Here is an 18,639-nt window from a genome sequence, read left to right as displayed (position 1 = left end):
TCGGTTGGATTGTCTTTTGTTGCTGACCCGGTCTGTTGTTCCGCATTCCTTTGTTTTTTTGGATTGACTATTACCTCGGTTGTATGGTGCATAAAGAGCTCCTGTCCTGTCTCCTACTGAGTCTACTGTGGGTACTGCCTTCTTCTCTGCACCTCTGGTTGGGCACACCTTTAGTGGCCTGATTGCCTCTGCCCTCTTGAGGAACCACTGCTGTCCTTCCTTGTGTTGTGGATATCTCCTACATTCTGTAAAGGCGTTCTCGTGACATCAGATACTAGGTCCTTGCGGACATTTGGAATTGAGATTCAACGCCTGAAGGAAGAGAATGCCTGGGAGATGCGTGTTTTGTGGGATTGCTGATGTGTCAGCAGGAGTGCATGGGGTTTATTGCCTGTGTATTCTTTCCTTGCGGAAATACGTCTTCCTTGCCATTATTTGGAACACCTAGTCCTGAGGAGGCAATGGTGCCTGGCTTCACTTTCCGCCTGATCATTTCTGTAAATAAAACCTAACACGTGCACGTGTTTGCCCTTTAATTGTTGGCTATGCACCAAAAGGAAGGAGGCCAACAGTGGCAGATTTGATTGCAATAATTGAATGCGATAGTTAATAAGAAAGAAATGACATACACATGCGTTGGTCGGTCAAAATGTCCAAAGAAAAAGTCGAATGACAAAAATGTTGGAAAAAAAAAAGTCGAAAAAAAAGTCGAATTTATTATTTTTTTATTTATGTTTTTTTGGGTTCGGTAAGTAAAAAAAAGGGGTAAAATAAAAAAAAATAGAAAAAAGGGGAGTTGGGGGGAACCCCCCCCCATTTCGAAAAAAAAGTATTGAAATTCGACTTTTTTTTTTCGACATTTTTTTTGGGACATTTTGACTTTCGACATTTTTGTGTTCGACCAAATCACTATAAACCACATTGTCACTTTCATACATAAAAGCATTTCACCTGGGAAGCCAAACATGTCATAAACATGCCAATCTCCCCTGTTAAAGGGATGCACAAGGCCACCGAAGACAAGCTTGTTTTGAGATGTAATGCACAGCAATGGTGCAAATAAAGCTGCCGTGAGAGAACACAGTCCTCAAGCGGGGACCAATTCCCATCAAATCCCGACAGAGTTGTCAATTATTCCAAATGTAACTTACGCCTAAAACTGGTTGTAACTTTTGCATCAAACCAAATAAACAAGTTTTATGTGAATTTTCAGAGAAAACACAGACCGTACACCAGAGTCCAAAAAGTGGGCCACTTAGCCCAATACTGAACGCCTGACATGGTGTATTCTAGCGTAAACATACAGCTTGCCAAAGACTGAATCAAAAGAACTTTTTGTAAGAAAAAACCTTATGAAACCTTTTTCCTTTCTGTAAAAAATATGTGCAACCACATATCCCTTCTTGCATCGCTCATCCCACACCTTTACACAGCTTTTCATTATTTCTCATACCTTCCATTCGTCACTTACACCTAGAATGTGTACTGGTGATATGAAAGTGTGTAGGACATCTTTGAACTTTTGTCGCTGGACCTGAATTTTCTTTTTGGACACGCATAGATCTTATGCACCCCCCACTGGGATCTCTGCTGCTTGTTGGTGTACTATAGCTTCATGATGGCGGGCGTTAGTTTACGGCACATATATGTACCCCATGTCCAATGTACACCCGCTCCACAAGTTCTTTTGTGAATCGTGAGGAGTTCACTTTGAAAATGCAGGAGTAAGTTATAATGATTTGCAGGTGCAAGTATCACTGAAATTAGTTAGTTATTGAGTTTCATATCCTTTCACTTGAATATGGAGTCACCCAAGTATGTTTCTGTCCTACAACACATTGTATAGTGGCCGTTCTTCAGGGGAATATTCAAAATGTACATCAACTAACTGTATAATTCAATTTACGCGTTCTGTTCCGCTTCGCTGGAATTTGCTCTGTGACAAACCAGTGGAGGTTTACTCGAAGCCTCTGAACTGTGTATAAGACTAGGCCCAAGGGGAAGTGTGAATTTGTTGTGATAGAGATTCAAGGACACCCAGCTGAAGTTTAATTCTGAGTACATAACAATCAATGTTAAATGGACCGGATCCAAAACACAACATTCTAACCCAGAGGTGATGTAAACAACATGACAAATACACCCATATTAACCTTCTGCAGAATGTCACAGAGACAACCATTTTACCCTACAATAGCATTACAGAGGAGTATAACGTTCTAATCATAGAAACCTTATTCTAGGGTGAAAAACATAACGATAACCTACACATTTTATTCCAGAATGGGTCATGACATAAACAGGACTAAATGATACTTAAATGAGCTGGGCAATAGCAGAAACACAACACGATCATGCCAATACACGCCCTTCACCCTCGGAAACCAGCATAACATCACAGAAAGAAACTATACCGTGGGATGACAGGCACTATGTTAAAGGCACATGCACATTATGCAATAATAAGCTACATAATAGCATAGACATAATAAACTTGCCCGGGGGCCATCACGCACGACATGAAAGAACACTGTGAAATCCTGAGAATACATCCGTAATGCCATAACCGAACACTCTTACCTGAGGTCTTGTGAGGGCATGCAGAAAATCAAAGATTATATCAATATGAATACATATGTGGAGTGAAAGAAACTGATCGATCGATGGATAATTGCGCAAGCTGTACAGGAACATGTTGTGCTTAATATCAAAAACACTGTACTCATGCCCTCCAAAAACACATACACGGTGGGACAGTAAGGCCGATCTTACCATGAGAAGACATACACTCATTCATATTGCTGGCAACCGAATTTTACAGGCATACGGTGAACAACTTACAGTAAAACAACACTATTCCTTTAATGAAGAACACCAAAAATGGTTTAGGCGCAAAGCTTTGGATAAATCATAACCACTTGCAATGGCTCCTGACAGCTTTTGTTCCACTGATTTTAACTTGACTGTACCATTCAGAAGAGGATGGGTGCATTTGACCAAGGAAGAGAAAACCAAACCGCAACATGGTTGCGGATGTCTGTACTTTCATGCAGTGAAGTAACTAATGTAGGGGGGGGGGGGGGGCATGACATCTGAAGAAAAGGTGCCCCAGCCAAATGAATGGGGACAAAATGTTGTGCCATGAAAGTTGGGGGGGGGGGGCAAACACCCCTGTCCCCCCTAAAATTACGCCCATGCTTTCATGTAAACAAGCGCTTTGTTTTCCCCCTAGCTATTTTAGCCGTTTGCATATTTGCCGTGTTGTTTTCACTTCAGCAGTTTTCGCCGTGTTTGTTTTCAAATACATACATGTGTTGTGTGTTTGGCGTAGGGGATGGGGGGGTGGTTCGCAGGGATCAGTGGTGGGGTGGGTTAGAGAGGCATGGGGGTAAACCCCCATTAAAAATAAAAGTGTCAAAAACGGTAACCGTGAAAACACCACGGCAAATATGCAAATGGGTGAAATAGCCGCAAGGAAAACACAGGAAACCGCAAATGAGGCCTGGCCAGCTGTTGATGCTCAACTGTTTCTGTTGAGGTCGAGAGCAAGACTGATGTTCATGTGTTTGGAGACTTCTGGAAGAGATTGGCTAAGAAACAACGGGATGGAAGCTGCCCAGAGCAATCCCCAGAGGTGGGGATCACCTCAAAGCTTCTCACCAATCACCTTTCGGTGGCTACATTTATTTCATGGCCATGCATTCAAGCGCTATTTACTTCTGCTACAGCCGTCCACCCTGAGATAGCAGAAGCAGTTTCAAAGACATATCAGCCCTACCCTGAGGTAATACAGCACCACTCCCGTGCTCAGAATGTCTTCGTCCACGGCTATCAAATGAGGCAGGCTGGAGTCGATGGCCACACTGGCTTTCCCCTTGTTGATGTCCACGTTGTGCTCTTCAGTCATCGCGTCACCATCTGACCATTTATCCGTCCAATCTTTGGTCAGCTGTTCAATCTGGAGGAAAATTTCAACAAAGAAAAACACAGCATATTTCCCTTGCTCTCTTTTTGTGTCAAGTTAGTGGAACAAAGAATTCAAAGTATATTGGATTAGTCCCTATTCGGGCGCCATTAAAAAAAAAGTATATTGGATTGGAAAACTAAACGCTAGTTACGTTATGTTCTTTCTCCTCAATTACTTCCACTTCATAAAAGAGAAGGCAATAGCCATGTGATCATTGGAGGTGATTTGAAGGGTTATTGTGGAGGCACAATGTCTGGATCACACAGAGGGCGGCGTAAGAGCAGTGAGAATTCTTCTGACTGGTGGAATTTAGTGGGTAACTGGAATTACTGTTGTGTGAATCGATTAAGGGTTGCGGAGGGGGGAGCTAGAGAAGACTTAGAGGTCAGGACCTTATGACCCAACAACTGATTACATTTTTGCTTCCCAAAATATGTATGACAATTGCACTGATCTTTACATACAGCAAACTGAGAAAAGTGATCATTTAGTTTTGGGTTGTTTTTGTATTTTCCCTGCTCTAAAAGAGAAGTCTGTTCAATGGTTGATTAATAGTTTGGGTCCCAGAGTTAAATGGAACAATGCTTCTATCAATAAGTTTAACAGGATAATGCAGGAGACTCTAGACACACCTGAGGAGCGGGGGGGGGCAGCCGATACCTTCTTAGTGTTGACTTTCCCGCATTTTTTTAAGACTAAAGCAGGGGTCACAGGGGTCAGGGCTCAGATCATCAAATACAGGCAAACTACAAACCATTATAACTAAAAAACAACATGGCCTTGCCAAGGCCTTCCCGACATTAGCCATCGGAAAATGGAATGACCTACCCACCTCATTAAAACTTGAGCCTAACTACCTTACCTTCAGGAAAAAACTGAAAACCTTACTTTTTAAGTAAATCCTGGTAACATACTGAATCAATTTGAGTTAACTTAGGCCTTCTTTCGCCTAGTCCTGTCTCTTTTTCTGTTGTCCAGTCTATATGTAAGCGTTCTGATGCCCGCGGGCTTTAACGCTATATAAACAAATAAATAAATAAAAATAAACATATGGTTTGTCAACATAGGCGCTGTTTGGCGATTTAATGGATTCAAGATCTAACTTTGATGCTAAAATTCAGAAGCCCAAAAGGTCTCTCAAGTCCCAGAAACGCCTTTTAAGAAATAGGAAAAATGGTATTGAATTGGTTTGGCAGCAATGTAAACTGCTTCGTCAACAGTTCAAAAACTGGCTGTGAGGCAGGAAAGCTAGAATTTACCAACTGGCATGTGAAGAAATGCTCCAAATTCTGATTAGAAAGGACTTAAACGTTCTTTGGTGTCTGTTTAATGATAATTCAGCTAAACAGGCTGCCTCTTTGTTAAATGCCATTTGCGAGGATGTTTGGTTGGAGTTGTTGGTCTCTGTGTTCAGCGACAGATCGTGTGTTAAGGGGAGTGCCTAATGATACCTAATGAGAGCATATGGGCTGTAGACTTCAATATTCATGATATTGGGGGTCATTATGGACCTGGCGGTAGCCGTGTCGGTAAATACTGGCACGGATGTCGCCGGAGTCATGAATTTTCCAGCACCTGGGAATGGGCAATTACCGTTGCATTACAGCCCCGGCAGACACTAAGGGGATTCCAACTCACCGCTTAGAGATTTTGATAACACTGCACTCAGACACTAAAGTAGGAGTGAGGCTTGACGGGAATGACACCTTGTCTGCTCCAGTTGACACAGAGAAAGGTGTGTGCCAAGGGTGCCTACTTGCTCCAGTGCTTTTTAACCTTTACTTGTCCGATTTTGGAACTTATCTTTGTAATGCAAATGTTTATCCCCCTCGCCTTGGCTCTTTTCCAGTACAATTCCTTGCTTACACTGACAATTTGGTAATTTTCCACCAGGCACCAATTGGGCTATGAAGATCACTAAATGCTTTAGTAAAATTCATGGACCAAAATGACCTTGTAATAAATACTGCTAAAACCAAGGTCATGCTTTGTGGTGGCACTGGAAAGAAACCCTTTTTCAATTGGCACCTTAAAGGTGCCACGCTAGACCGGTTGATAGCTACATCTATTTGGGCTTCTCCATTTATAATGGTTCCAAATAAACAGGTCATTTTAATAAATTAAGGTCGAAATGTGTCCAATTGAACTGCAAGGGGGGGAAGTTTCAGTTACCCCAGTGATACATTATTACAGACCCAAGGTTCTGCCAGCTACACAGATTTGTTTTAATTCTATGATGTGTGATGAATCTGCAGTGATTCCCCACAAAACCTCGACCTGGGACCTTTCTCATGTGGCCAGGGGAAGGCAGACGCTTCCTGATCCTGACCCTGGGGGTGGTGTTCAGCGGGAAGATCACATGGGGGAGTACACGCGTCAGGATGAAGGGGAAACTCCCCTGTTTAACTTTCCCCAAAATCCTAGCCTATTACACGGCAGAAAGAGTTAGAAAACTAACTTTGTTGGAGGGACTACAAGTCCCATAATTCCCTTAGTAATGGGACAAGGAAGAGGGATGCAGAGGAATACCACTGTGGGTGCGGTCAAACAATTAGTGTGAATGACCTACCCCTGAAGAGGACTGAGAGGCTTAAAAAGCCCCCTCAGGTGCAGGTAACAGAAGTAGTAGAGCAACGGAGGAGGAAGAAGCAGTGCGGGCCGTGGTTGCAGCTGAGAGTGAAGCCGGAGGCAGAAGAAGACGACGGGACCACTGTGACGCCTGAAGCAGCGGGGGGTCCTGAGAAAGTCTTTGCCTCAGGTAGTAGTTGATGCAAGTGCTGAACTGTGGTTCTAACAGAGACACCTCATGTTAAATTGTGCCATCAGAAGAATTGTGAAAACTTGTTGTGGAAAAGTTACAATTCTTTTTGAAACCTATTGTTACTCCAGGAGGATTTGGAACCCACTATTTCCTTTTGAAACCAAAGTTGTGACAAATTATCATGACAAAGACAATTATTGTTGTTTACTTGGAGGAGACAAATGTGAGACAGTTCTTACTCCTGGAGAAGTTGGAACCTACTATTAATTTTGGTATCTTATTGAAGCAACAGAACACTTTAAAAACTATATTGGAACTTTGTGTCAAACCGGATTTCTTTGTTTCTTTTGAACTGTGGAGTAAACCCTTGTTCAGACCTGGGGAAGGCAGACTCATCCAGGCTATGAGAAGAGACATTGGTTATGTTGTGAATTCAATCCTATGTTCTATATCGTTGTTGAATTGAATTGCCATATATTTCCTTATTGCGTTATTGAATGTACAAGTTTGAAGGACAGATATTCTTTTGTTGGAGTGTTTCCTTTAGTTTATTTTAGGCAGGGAAATCCTTGTCAGGGTAGGATAGTGAGGCGTTTATCCAACCGTTTTATTTAATAGAATGGCTAGAACTGAAAACTCTTTACAAAGTTGTCCCCATTTCTGACCCAGAATTAGGCAGCATTTTAAAAGAAAAGCAAGTGTTAATTCAATACCATGTCCATACCATTGTAATCATACTGATAACGAGTCCTTTAGGGGTTAGAGTGCGCTAAATCTTAAATTTTGATTTTTCTGGAATACAAAATACATATTAACCTTAAGAGTGTTTTTTAAAAACAAAACTTAAAATATTTTTCAGGCCACATGGGTGTTTGGAGTTCATAAGCAGAACGATTAATCAAAAAGGAAAATATTGTAATTTCAATCTTACAAACTTCACATCTATAGAAATGAAAGAAGGGCACATATTTTGTCAAACCTTCTGTTCATTCTGCAGAACCAGGTCTGATAGGCTTCCATCTCGGTCATCGCTGAAAGATGGGCTGGAGTTTCTCTGTGTGAAGAAAGAAGAGAGGGCCCCATGGAGTCAATGTCCATCTTTTCTAAAAGCTCCAATGCTAGAACATCCTGGAAACTGTCATTAAACGTGGTGGCGTGTTTGCAAACATGAAAATGCAAAGCAACCTATGGGCGAATGCACTTTGTACCGATAATCATTTCTAGCTTTGTGTGTCAAGGTTGTCATCGGGATCACAGGACTAAACATAATTGCTGTTTTCCTTTTCCACCTAACTTGGCCCTAGCCACTCCTTTGGTTCTGCCCTGCTCTCTGCTACAATACACGCTTGTTATCATTGCTATGCTTAATCCCCTCTCCTAGTGAGAGCCCCAGCACTTTCTGCTGGACTTCTGGACCCTGTTCTCTCTATCCTGAATGAGAGAAGCTCCCCCCACCCCCTTCATTCTTATTTGTTCTGACTTTTGAGAACTCTGTTCTTCTTCTTTCACCCATTTCTATGGAGTCTGCCTTTCTACACAGATCTTAGAGGCATCTGTGTTACACTTTTGCAGCACACAGCATCCTCTGTGCAGTGTTTCTGGGAACTCTTTGGGTTCTCCTTTTTACATTCTTTCATCTTCCCTAAGAGCTACTATTCTTAAGGAAAGAGGGATACTTTGTATTCTTCCTAAAACTTTATTTATGAGAGATTAGCACACATCACCTTATGTGGAATACCCAGTATCCCTTGTCTCTCTGCTCCAGTGGCTTTCTAGTCACAGTGACAACCCTAAAGTTATGGCTGGTGGCAGTGGGCGTGGCCTACCAACTATTGTGCTATTTTGCTTTTTTTTCTTTTTTTTACCTCAAACTGTGTTCACAATCTCGGTTATCCACAACAGGGTCACCTATGTTCTTACATGGTGGCTTCTTTCTTTTTTCACCATTTCTCGTGTGGTTGTCCTTTGTTTGCCCTCCTTCTTCTACCATTCTGGGAGGGGGAGGCCTGTGTGTATATTTTGCCTTTGGTGGTAACCCTTGGGTGGCCCCACCTAGGCTGCAGTTTGTCTGTGAAGGCAGGAAGTGGGGGAGGAGTTTAACACTCCCCTGCCCTTTTGTCTGCCAGAGTGCCTGACTGGAACCAGTTCCCACTGGGGGGGCTGGCTGCCCTGATTGGACATCCAGCCGCCCCTTTCTGTAAATGCTGAGAGGGTTTGCAGAGGAGTGGGTGGGAAAACTGAACATAAGGTGAGGTTCTGGAGGTAGAAGGCAAGTTGACCACTGGAACGGACGATCCAAAGCTGAAGATGATCAGAGATGCCTGCAGACCCTTCCAGTAACCGTGAAGCGACCACTGCTGTTGTTATCGACAGAGGATCTCCGAAGACGACAACTCCTTCCATTTCACTGGTGGGACCAATCAGCCCTGAGGCAAACTGCAGATCGGGCCATCCGAGGTGCCGTGACCTTCCAGGGCTGCAACCGCGAATACTGGGGGACCTTCGACCCAATTGTAATCCATCTTGAACTTTGGTGAGCTCCAGTTTGTATTAATTTATAGTGTTTATAAGGCACACTGTACAGCAAAAAGTGTTTCTAGATGCCAGTTGGACCTTCAGAGGCACAGTCCCACTCATCTAAGTCCCTGCACCAGAGGGCAAGAATTCAGAATCGAAGAAGATCAACCGGGCAAAAACCATCCTTTGTTGGAGCTGATAAAAAAGGAGCCAAAACCGCAAACCGACCAGGGATACCGAATAAATTCATGCTGAGGGTCCTCTCTCACAACTTCTACTATGACACCCCATTCAGAGTCCTTCCTTTTGTCACCAGACCAAGGACACAGGAGACCAGGTCCGTCACTGCTGCACAGCAGAGAATCCAGGTACGTTTGCTTCTTCTAACCTAAGTTACTGTGGGGTTAAAGATACGACTTACCTTAAGCCGAAGAGTCGCTCCAGTAGGACTGGAGAGCGTTACAAGGTGTTTGGATGCCCACCCATACCTCTGGGCTGGGTTTTGCAGCTCGTGTCCTTTACTGTGTCCCTTGCAGGGTCCCTATAACTTGTGTTATCTTGCTGAGCATTTTTATTCTAGTGACTAGAGAACCACTCTGCCTTTTCAGCTGCAACCTAAGACTTTTGTTCCACTCCTACACTCACTTTTGGATAGATAGGGATTGGACTTTTAAAGCGTTCGATAGCCTTGGAAAGTGTTACTAGAACGAATAATATTGTTAAAGTGTGTATAACCATCCCTTTCCTTGCCACAGACTGTCTGCTGTGACTTTATGATCTGGATGTCATTACTGTTTATCTGTAATCGAGGCGAGTGCGCGTCTTTACTAGTAATACGGTAGAACTGTCATTAGTGTAATTCCTTGTAACAATTGTAATGGCGAGCAACTACAATTGAAGCAGTGACCATTGAAAAGTATTGCTGATATTTCTTGTGTTTTGGTTATCTAAAAGGAGTATTTGCGTACCTGCCTTGTGTATATTATATACAATGAATATATTTTGATATAACTTCAAGTGTATAAGTGTTTCGTTGGGCAATTGTATTGACTGGGTTGAGTACACTTACCTACAGCTCAGATCCTCCTCCTATAAGCCTGCAGCTGTGCCATTCTACTTGAACCTTTGGGTAGTACAGACTTCTACTAAGAGTTGGGGACCTGTATACCAAGGGATCATTTTATAGAGTCTTACCTCAAGTAGACTTTAGGAAAACTCCCCTAACACTGGTGTTAGAGCTGGTGGGATTGAGTAGTGTTGGATTACATGGACTCACCTACCTCCTCCTCTCACAAATCTCACTAACTCGCCTCTGGTCCTCTAATCTCCTCCTCCTTGCTCCATTCCAGGCTCCGGCTCTTTTCATACCCGTTCAAGTCGGCTCTCCCAATGAGCCAGGATGTGGATGTCGGTGTTTTAATGGTGTGCAAGCCCCACCTCCTGGGGCGGGCTTCAAGCTGAGAATTTGGTTTGCAGTTATGAGTTCCCTGAATCCTGGCTGGGTGATTGGTGCTTGCTAAATATTCCAGGTGTGGGCCCTTTAACTTTCTGTAGGCTACCCGGCATTATAGAAACGCAGGGAGCCATTTTGGAGATGTGACTAAGGACTGTCTGCATGCTGCTTTGCACTCTCCTGGCCTGAAATGGTAAAAAACATGCATTTACATTGGGGTTTCACCTGTCTGTAATTGCGTCTGTTCAAACTGGGGACTATTTTCAAAAGTGTGCTTTTCTTTCTGAGGCGTTGTCTTTGGCCTTCGTTTACATTTCCAAGCGCAAAAGTAACTTTCTTGCCGATATGGGACTTCCAGAAATAGGAACGTCTTTTGAAAATGCTCAGGACTTGAACTCCGTTCAACAAAGGCTTAGAATTACATTGCAACCATCGTGTGGAGACGTTTCTCTTGGTAAATGGAACTTACTGAAAATCATATGAACAATGTTGCCATGTACCCGATGTGTGCTTTCGTAAACTAGAAATGCTTGCCAGGCGAAGCAGGGCAGCGTGTATGCCCGTTGGCTCTGTGTCTGCTCCCTTGCAGCTTTTCTAAAAGTGGCAATGTTGTTCAATTCATTGTGGTGTTTGTATGCCAGTAATGCTGTTTAAAGAGAACAAAGTATGCTGTGGCTTCTCTTCTCTGGCAGTGGTATTAAAGGGAAACAATGAGCCTCATTACCGGTCCAGCGGTAACCCTGCTGGTGCTACCGGCGGTGGGTGCCGCCGGACCCATAAACAATTACTGGCGCCTGACTTCCTGGTGCTACTGGGCTATTACATGTCTGGTGGCCGGGAAGTCAGGCACCGGTAATTTTGTTAATCACCATTCCCATAGGACTCTATGGGAGTGGGGACACGAAGCACTGGCATCCTCAACCTCGGTGCCAGTGCTACCGTGACAAGTCTGCCTACCGTGGCCGGTGCACCCGGCAGGGTCAGACTTGTTAGGCACAGCAGCTCCGGCAGGCAGACTTGTAGTTTGCCGGTCCGGAAACAAGGGTGCAGCTGAGGGTACAGGCACCCTAACTTTTATAATGAGACCCAATGTCTTTTGTCTCTTTAGTTGTCTGTCTGGGGGTCCCTATCGCTTGGGTATCTGTAGCAGGGTTCCTGTGTGAAAAGGGGGTCCGGACAAGGCAGAGATTTCTTTGACTGTCCCCTGCTATAAAGAGGGGAATGCAGTGGGAGCTGAGTGGAAGCTCAGGGGTATTCTCTGTCTCCTCTGGGTCCACCATTCTGAAGCTCAGTGGGGGTAGGAGGGTCCTTGTCCCCAAAGAGCACCACAATGCTTGGAGCAGGCGCTAAGCAGCAGGCTTTGCCACAACAGCCACAATTATTGTAGCAACAATATATGGGAAATATAGAATAGACGGTGTGGTGATGGCCACTTCACCTCTAGCTGCCTGTAAAGGTTAAACAGTTCCATGTCTCTATTAATTTTTAATAATTAGGTATGTTTTTGATTACAAGCAAACCCTCCATGCATAAAAAAACATAAAAACATAAATTCAGTATGCATTTAATACATATGTAAACACATCATTACATTATCAAATCACAATAATTAATAACTAAATAGTGCAAAAATGAACTGCTGCTTAGAGAAATTGTGCAGAATAATATCCGAAAAGTTGCATATGGCTAACCATAATGACATCTCTTTCTCCCCTACAGCATCCTTATAGGCAATTTCATCAACAAATGATATGATATGATATGTCATTTATAATGCGCCTGTACACAAGTGTTTCTAAGCGTGAGTCCTGAAATGCAATGAACATTTTTCACTAAGCCTTTGACGGTCTGTTAGTAATTGTTTATTCTCTCTATGGTGTTATCTATTTCACAAATTCTACGGCTCCCACTATCTAGTGGAATTTCCCGTCCAGCTCCCAGGATCTCTAAAGACCCAAGCAAATTAAAATAATATTTCAAATACAGTTGTATATTATCCTGATTAGGAAAGCATTCCAAGTGTCCTCGAGGAACATGTACTAGTGAAAATACTTGGATATATCCTTGAGCCATGATCTTAGTTCTCAGATGTTTATAATTAAGTTGCAGATCCAGCTGAGAAAATCTATTGTTTATTTCTGTAATCTGACGGGGAACCGGATATTCCTGATGCCCTCGGAAGTGAATTAGCTCCATGCAATGAGATGCAGTAATCTGCAAAGCAACCAGCAAAGCTACGTTTTTAGGCATACAAGTTTCCCTTCATTTGCACATCAATGTGTAGCCTCTGGCATTTAATATTTGAGAGTCAAATATGCCTGCCCTGCACTTGAGTAAGGTAGCCAAGGACATGCTTCCCATCTCAGCCCTTATGTGTGGACTCAGGGTTCCCTCAGGTCTGGTCTTATCTAGCCAAACATTGTTTTCCTTGCCATATCCCCCCGTATCTAAGGTACACGAAAACCTTCCCCATGATGTGACTCATTTGTGTTCAAATCACAACCAGTTAAGTTTATTATCATAAAGTATGCCTAAATAACGAAATACCCTTACCCCTTCAAAAACCTGATGCCTCAGTTTTCAATTATGTTTTTTATTTGTAATGTTTTGATACAATACATTTCCAACTCATTCTAAATTGAGTATTTATTCATGGCATCAACTTGTCTCCAAGGTATGTTCTTGTCTCGGCATCAAATCTATCATAGATATAGGTCAGATCAGCCTCGAAGAGGTTAAATAAGAATGGGGTCGGGGACTCAAGATGGCCGCCGGCACTATGTAGACGTGCCAACGGCGCTCTCCGGACCCAGCAGCATAGGGGTGCCCACCGCCCCTTTCACAAGTGTCCTTGGCGATTAAGACGCCTCCCCGGAGAGGGAGGGGAGTGCGGAGAGCAACTTGGAGCCGGCGCAAACCCTGGGCGGCATCCCTTGGAGGTCTTCGATGTGAGGCTGCCACTTCCTACGGGTCCAGCCGCGGAAGAGGTTGGAGGCCGCGGGTGCAGCTGTTGGTTGAGGGCTCGCGAGGAGGAGCCGCGAGGCGACGAGGATCGGGGCCGGGGGCGGATTAGAGCGGGACCCGCGATCTGGGTTTCACTCTGTGTGCTCCGCGGAGGACGGGAGAGGAGCTGCGGGGGAGTGAGTGCGTGGCCCCCCCTCTCGCGTGTGACGAGCGGACGAGTGGCGGTGGAGCGGCTCCGAGTCGGACCGGGGTGCCGTGCAGGGAGAAGGAACGGAACCCAGAAGAAGATTGCCAACGGTGAGATGCCGTGAAGATAAGGCGGCAGCTGCAGTGATTATTTATTTATTTTTTCTTCTTCTTCTTCTCCACGTAATTTGTAATTTTGTAATTTATTTTATTTATAAAGCGCAGCCAGGCCCGGGGGCATAAGGGCGCGTAAATGTGAAGCTGGTTACAAGGAACAGTTAAATGAGTTACGTTACAGTTACATTTGCAGGAAGGTTACAGTTACATAAATGTGCAATAACAACAATACAGACAACCAGGTTCCAAAAATGGTTACAGGTAGGAGCTGGCGTAGTAAACAAGTGCATATTCCGAGTGATTGGTCATGTTCAGTAGGTTAAGGTTTAAGCTGTCATGAGTCCATGTTATGGAGCCAACACTTCGTGCTATATTTGAATCGGTTAAATGATGGTTCTGCACGTAGATGTGGGGGGATGGTGTTCCATAGTTTAGAAGCTTGTACCGGGAAGCTAGCTCCACCCGAATTGTGGAGTTTAAATCTCGGGGTGGTCAAGGTGTTAGTTTGGGCTGCTCTAAGAGGTCTCGAGGCGGAGTGTGGTGTAAAATGGTTAGTGAGGTATGCTGGAGCAAGGTTAGCTCTAACTTTGTGTGTGAGGGCAAGCGTTTTCAGGGATATTCTGTGCTTGACTGGGAGCCAATGCAGGTTACGTCTGGTCTCAGATATGTGTGCTTTTTTGGGGATGTTAAGGGCAGCTCTGATTGCATTATTTTGGACTACTTGTAATTTATTGATATTTTTGTGGCTGGTGCCCAAGTAAAGGGCGTTACAGTAGTCTATTTTGGAGAGGACTAGAGCTCTCGCGAGGGTGATACAGTTGGGAGCGGATAAGAATGGTCTACATGCTGTAATAAGCTTGCAAGTGTAGGCAGCTGATGCCGCTACTGCGTTAGTTTGTTTAGAGAAGGATAAGGTAGCATCGATGTAAATACCAAGAGTTTTAGTATTGTTAGAGACTGAAATGAGGTTGCCATCTATGGTAAAGGTTTTGAAGGAAGGATTGAGATTTTTAAGTTTAGCGGGAGTGCCCAGGATGATCAACTCAGTTTTATCGTCATTGAGACACAAGCCATGGTGTGCCATCCATGCTTGTATAACTGAGTAGATTTCATTGAGGGTTGTGCTGTCAGTTTCATAGTCACCCGTGATAGGAAAGAGTATCTGGGTGTCGTCCGCATAGTTGGTATACGTAACACCCAGATAGTCTAGGATATCGAAGAGGGGTTTCGTGAATATATTATAAAGTGTCGGGGACACGCAGGAGCCTTGCGGGACACCACAGGGTACTGGGGCCGGCTCGGCGGAATCTGTGGGAGAGAAGACCCTCATGGTTCTGTTCGCCAGGAAGGAGCTGATCCATGCCGTGGCTGCATCTGAAAAGTGGGCTGCAGATTTCAGGTGTTGACAGAGTGTTTGATGGTTAACCAGATCAAACGCTGCTGACAGGTCAAGCAACAGAAGGATTGCTAGTTTGCTTTGGTCTTTCAAGGATTGGATCTGGGTGGTGAGGTCAATAAGTGCGGTTTCCGTACCGTGTCTTGGTCGGAAGCCTGATTGCCTGAGCCCTAGGAGATTATTAGCTTCTAGATAATCCTGTATTTGTAGATAGGCTGCTCTGTCCAGTATTTTTAATAGGAATGGTACTGTCGTTATTGGTCTGTAGTTAGACGGGTTGGTTGGGTCAAGCGTAGGTTTTTTGAGGAGTGGAATGACCCAGGCATCTTTAAGATTGTCAGGGACTATTCCGGATGTGAAAGAGGCATTTATGAAGTTGGTGATGAAAGGCGCCAGATCGTGTGCTGCTGCTTTAACAATCGGGGCGGGGCAGGCATCCCCTTGGCAGTTTGAAGGTTTTAGTTTCCTGATGATGTTTTCTACTTCCCATGTTGAGAGGGGTGAGAAGCTGAAAGGTTTACAATTCGTCTGAGAGGTTAGAGGTATGTTGGGAGGTTGTTTGTAGTTGGGGTCAGCAGATAACAGGGATTTTTTAGCGGTAATTTTGGATTGTAGGCGAGCTATTTTATCTAATAAGGCTTTCTGGATGTTGCTACACCATAGTGCGTCAGTTATACCTTTGTCACTTGGGGCAATAGGTGATTCTAATTCTTTGAGTATTTTGAAAAGTTCTTTAGTGTTGGATTCAGCTTGAGTGATCCTTGTGTTATAGGAGTCTTTTTTGGCTGCGAGTATGGCTGCTTTGTAGCTAGAGGATACTAGGGTTAGTTCAGCTTTGTTAGGAGCTGTGGGGTATTTTTTCCATAGTGCCTCAGCGGTTCTTTTGGCTTTACGTAATTCTCTTAACTGTGGCGAGAACCATGAGTTGAGGTGACGCTGTGGTTTCGGTTTCCGCAGTTTTAGAGGGGCAGTGGAGTCCAAGGCTTTAAGTATAGCCTGGTTATAAGTGTCCACTAGAGCTGTTGGGTCTGCGTTTGAATCAATATTATTCAGAATAGGGAGTAGAATAGGTAGAAGTTTGTCAGGAGTAATATCTTTCTTGTTTCGCGTGCGGATGGCAGGGGCGATGATAGGTGCAAGGTGAGTAGATTTAGCTTTAATAGCGAAGGTTAGTTTGTGGTGGTCCGACCAGATGCATGGGTCATTAGATAGGAGGTCGATAGAGCAGTTGCTGTGTGAGAGCCAGTCTAGAGTTCTACCTCTGATATGGGTGGGTTCGTGGATAATGTGTGTGTGACCCAGATCAGATAGGGAATTAGCTAAGTCAAGGGCGTTGATGTCTTTGGGATCGTTGAAACCGAGGTTAAAGTCCCCAAGTAAGATAGTTTGCGAGTTGGGTTTGGTATTTATAGATATAAGTGATGCAATGTCCTCAGTGAAAGAGGAGATGGGTCCTGGTGGTCGATAAATGAGGTGCACGGTGGCAGTGTGGTTGGGTGAGAGAGGTAACTTGATTGACAGGGATTCGGCAGACGGGATTTGCGCATCTTGAATGATTTTGATGTCGAATGTATTTCTATATATGAAGGCAAGTCCGCCTCCCTTTGTTTGAGTAGTGTTTCTGTCAGATCTTATAATGGCATAATCGTTAGGTATTGCGAGTGCCAGAGATGGTCCGGATGCAGCGTTTAACCAGGTTTCCGTGACTGCGAGGACATCGAGGTTTTCAAAGGTTATAAAGTCAGCAATGTCGAGAGCATGGGCAGGAATGGACCTGGCATTCACAAGTGCTGCTTTGATAAGTTTATCTTTTTTGATATTTTTTTCAGATGTAGGCGGTGGGTTATGGGCTGGATTATTGGCGTCAGAGAGGGGAGCAACGTGGTTATGGGCGAGATGCAAGTGTTTCATAGTCCGGGCCCTTAGTCTAGTGTTCCTGTTTAAGATACTGGGGTGGTGAGAATATGGGGGGGTAGAAGGACTGGTTCGGATGTTTAGACAAGTATTTCTCTTCAGTGTGTTAAGGTGGATCGAACCTAGGTGAGTGGGTGGTCTAGTTCTGGAGTTCAGTCTGGAATTTCTGATGGAGATAGTACAGGGCTGGTTAGGTGTTGGTTTGGTGGCAAAGTGGAGTAACCAGAGTGCTGGATCGTCCAAGTATAAATTTGCGGGGGTCATGGTGCTAGGCCTCAGGGAGGATGTGGTGGGTGCCATATCTAGTCTGGTGAGGGTATATTGTTTAGGGTGTATAGACTGACTAGCCCAATAACTACTATAAGTATACAGTAGATGGATGAGCGTTGATATGTACCAATACATGATGTTTAAGGTGATGCTGGTACACAGGGCGACGGGGATGACTAATGCACAGCAATTGTAGATGTGGTCTGAGAGGCGACCAGAAGGCGCAACACACTAGTGAATGTAGTCAAATAGGCGACCAAAAGGCACAGCACAGTAGTAAATGTGGTCAGATAGGCGACCAAAAGGCACAACACAATAGTAAATGTGGTCAAATAGGCGACCAAAAGGCACGATACAGTAGTGAATGTAGTCAGATAGGCGACCAAAAGGCATGATACAGTAGTGAATGTAGTCAGATAGGCGACCAAAAGGCACAGCACAGTAGTAAATGTGGTCAGATAGGCGACCAAAAGGCACAACACAATAGTAAATGTGGTCAAATAGGCGACCAAAAGGCACGATACAGTAGTGAATGTAGTCAGATAGGCGACCAAAAGGCACAGCACAGTAGTAAATGTGGTCAGATAGGCGACCAAAAGGCATCTAACATTACTGGCCATGAGCTAGGACTGCCCTGGCAAAGAGTTTACGTCAGGCCCCGATCGACCAACATGTGATAAACGGATGTGCCATCCGCGTGTTATGAGCGGGGGACCTAGACATAGGCACAGGAGGGGCTTTGTAAGTGTGCAAGAGTAAAGGCACAAATCCTACCAGAGTGTTTACGAAGCTCTCGCCAGGCAAAGCCTGCTTTGCGGAGGGCAGCACGTACGCAATGTTCCGGATGCAGCTAGGGTTCCTACGGGTCGCAGTATGAGAAGCGAAGCAGTGTTACGCGCCGTGCCGCCAGGTGCGGACAGGGGCAATCAGGAGGGGCCTTTGGCTCACGGGCCTTAGGCAGCTAGGGCCGGCTTCCGCCTCCGGTCGCCAGGCGCTGTCGATATGCAGATGAGGGTTGCTAGGCAACCATAGGGAGCGTCGGAGAGACGAACTGTGCGGCGGCCATCTTGTGGCCGGGATCTCGTCGGTTTCGC

General features: G+C 44.6%; 1 protein-coding gene across 2 annotated transcripts in view; it reads right to left on the bottom strand.

The window, feature by feature from the left end:
- Nucleotides 1–18,639, bottom strand: part of LOC138527467 (stAR-related lipid transfer protein 9-like) — a 590,857-nt gene that overhangs the window by 213,172 nt on the left and 359,046 nt on the right. For both annotated transcript variants that reach the window (XM_069638652.1, XM_069638653.1), the window contains exons 15-16: nucleotides 7,708–7,782; nucleotides 3,779–3,958 (exon numbers count right to left, since the gene is read on the bottom strand). In XM_069638652.1, coding sequence (XP_069494753.1) covers nucleotides 3,779–3,958; nucleotides 7,708–7,782 — 255 coding nt within the window. The remainder of the gene's footprint in view (nucleotides 1–3,778; nucleotides 3,959–7,707; nucleotides 7,783–18,639) is intronic.

Source organism: Ambystoma mexicanum, chromosome 14 (genome assembly GCF_040938575.1).
Source record: "Ambystoma mexicanum isolate Mex_15411 chromosome 14, UKY_AmexF1_1, whole genome shotgun sequence".
Lineage (NCBI taxonomy): Eukaryota > Metazoa > Chordata > Amphibia > Caudata > Ambystomatidae > Ambystoma > Ambystoma mexicanum.
The sequence above is the reverse complement of the archived record's forward strand: the minus strand, read 5'-3'. Positions and strand labels throughout refer to the sequence as shown.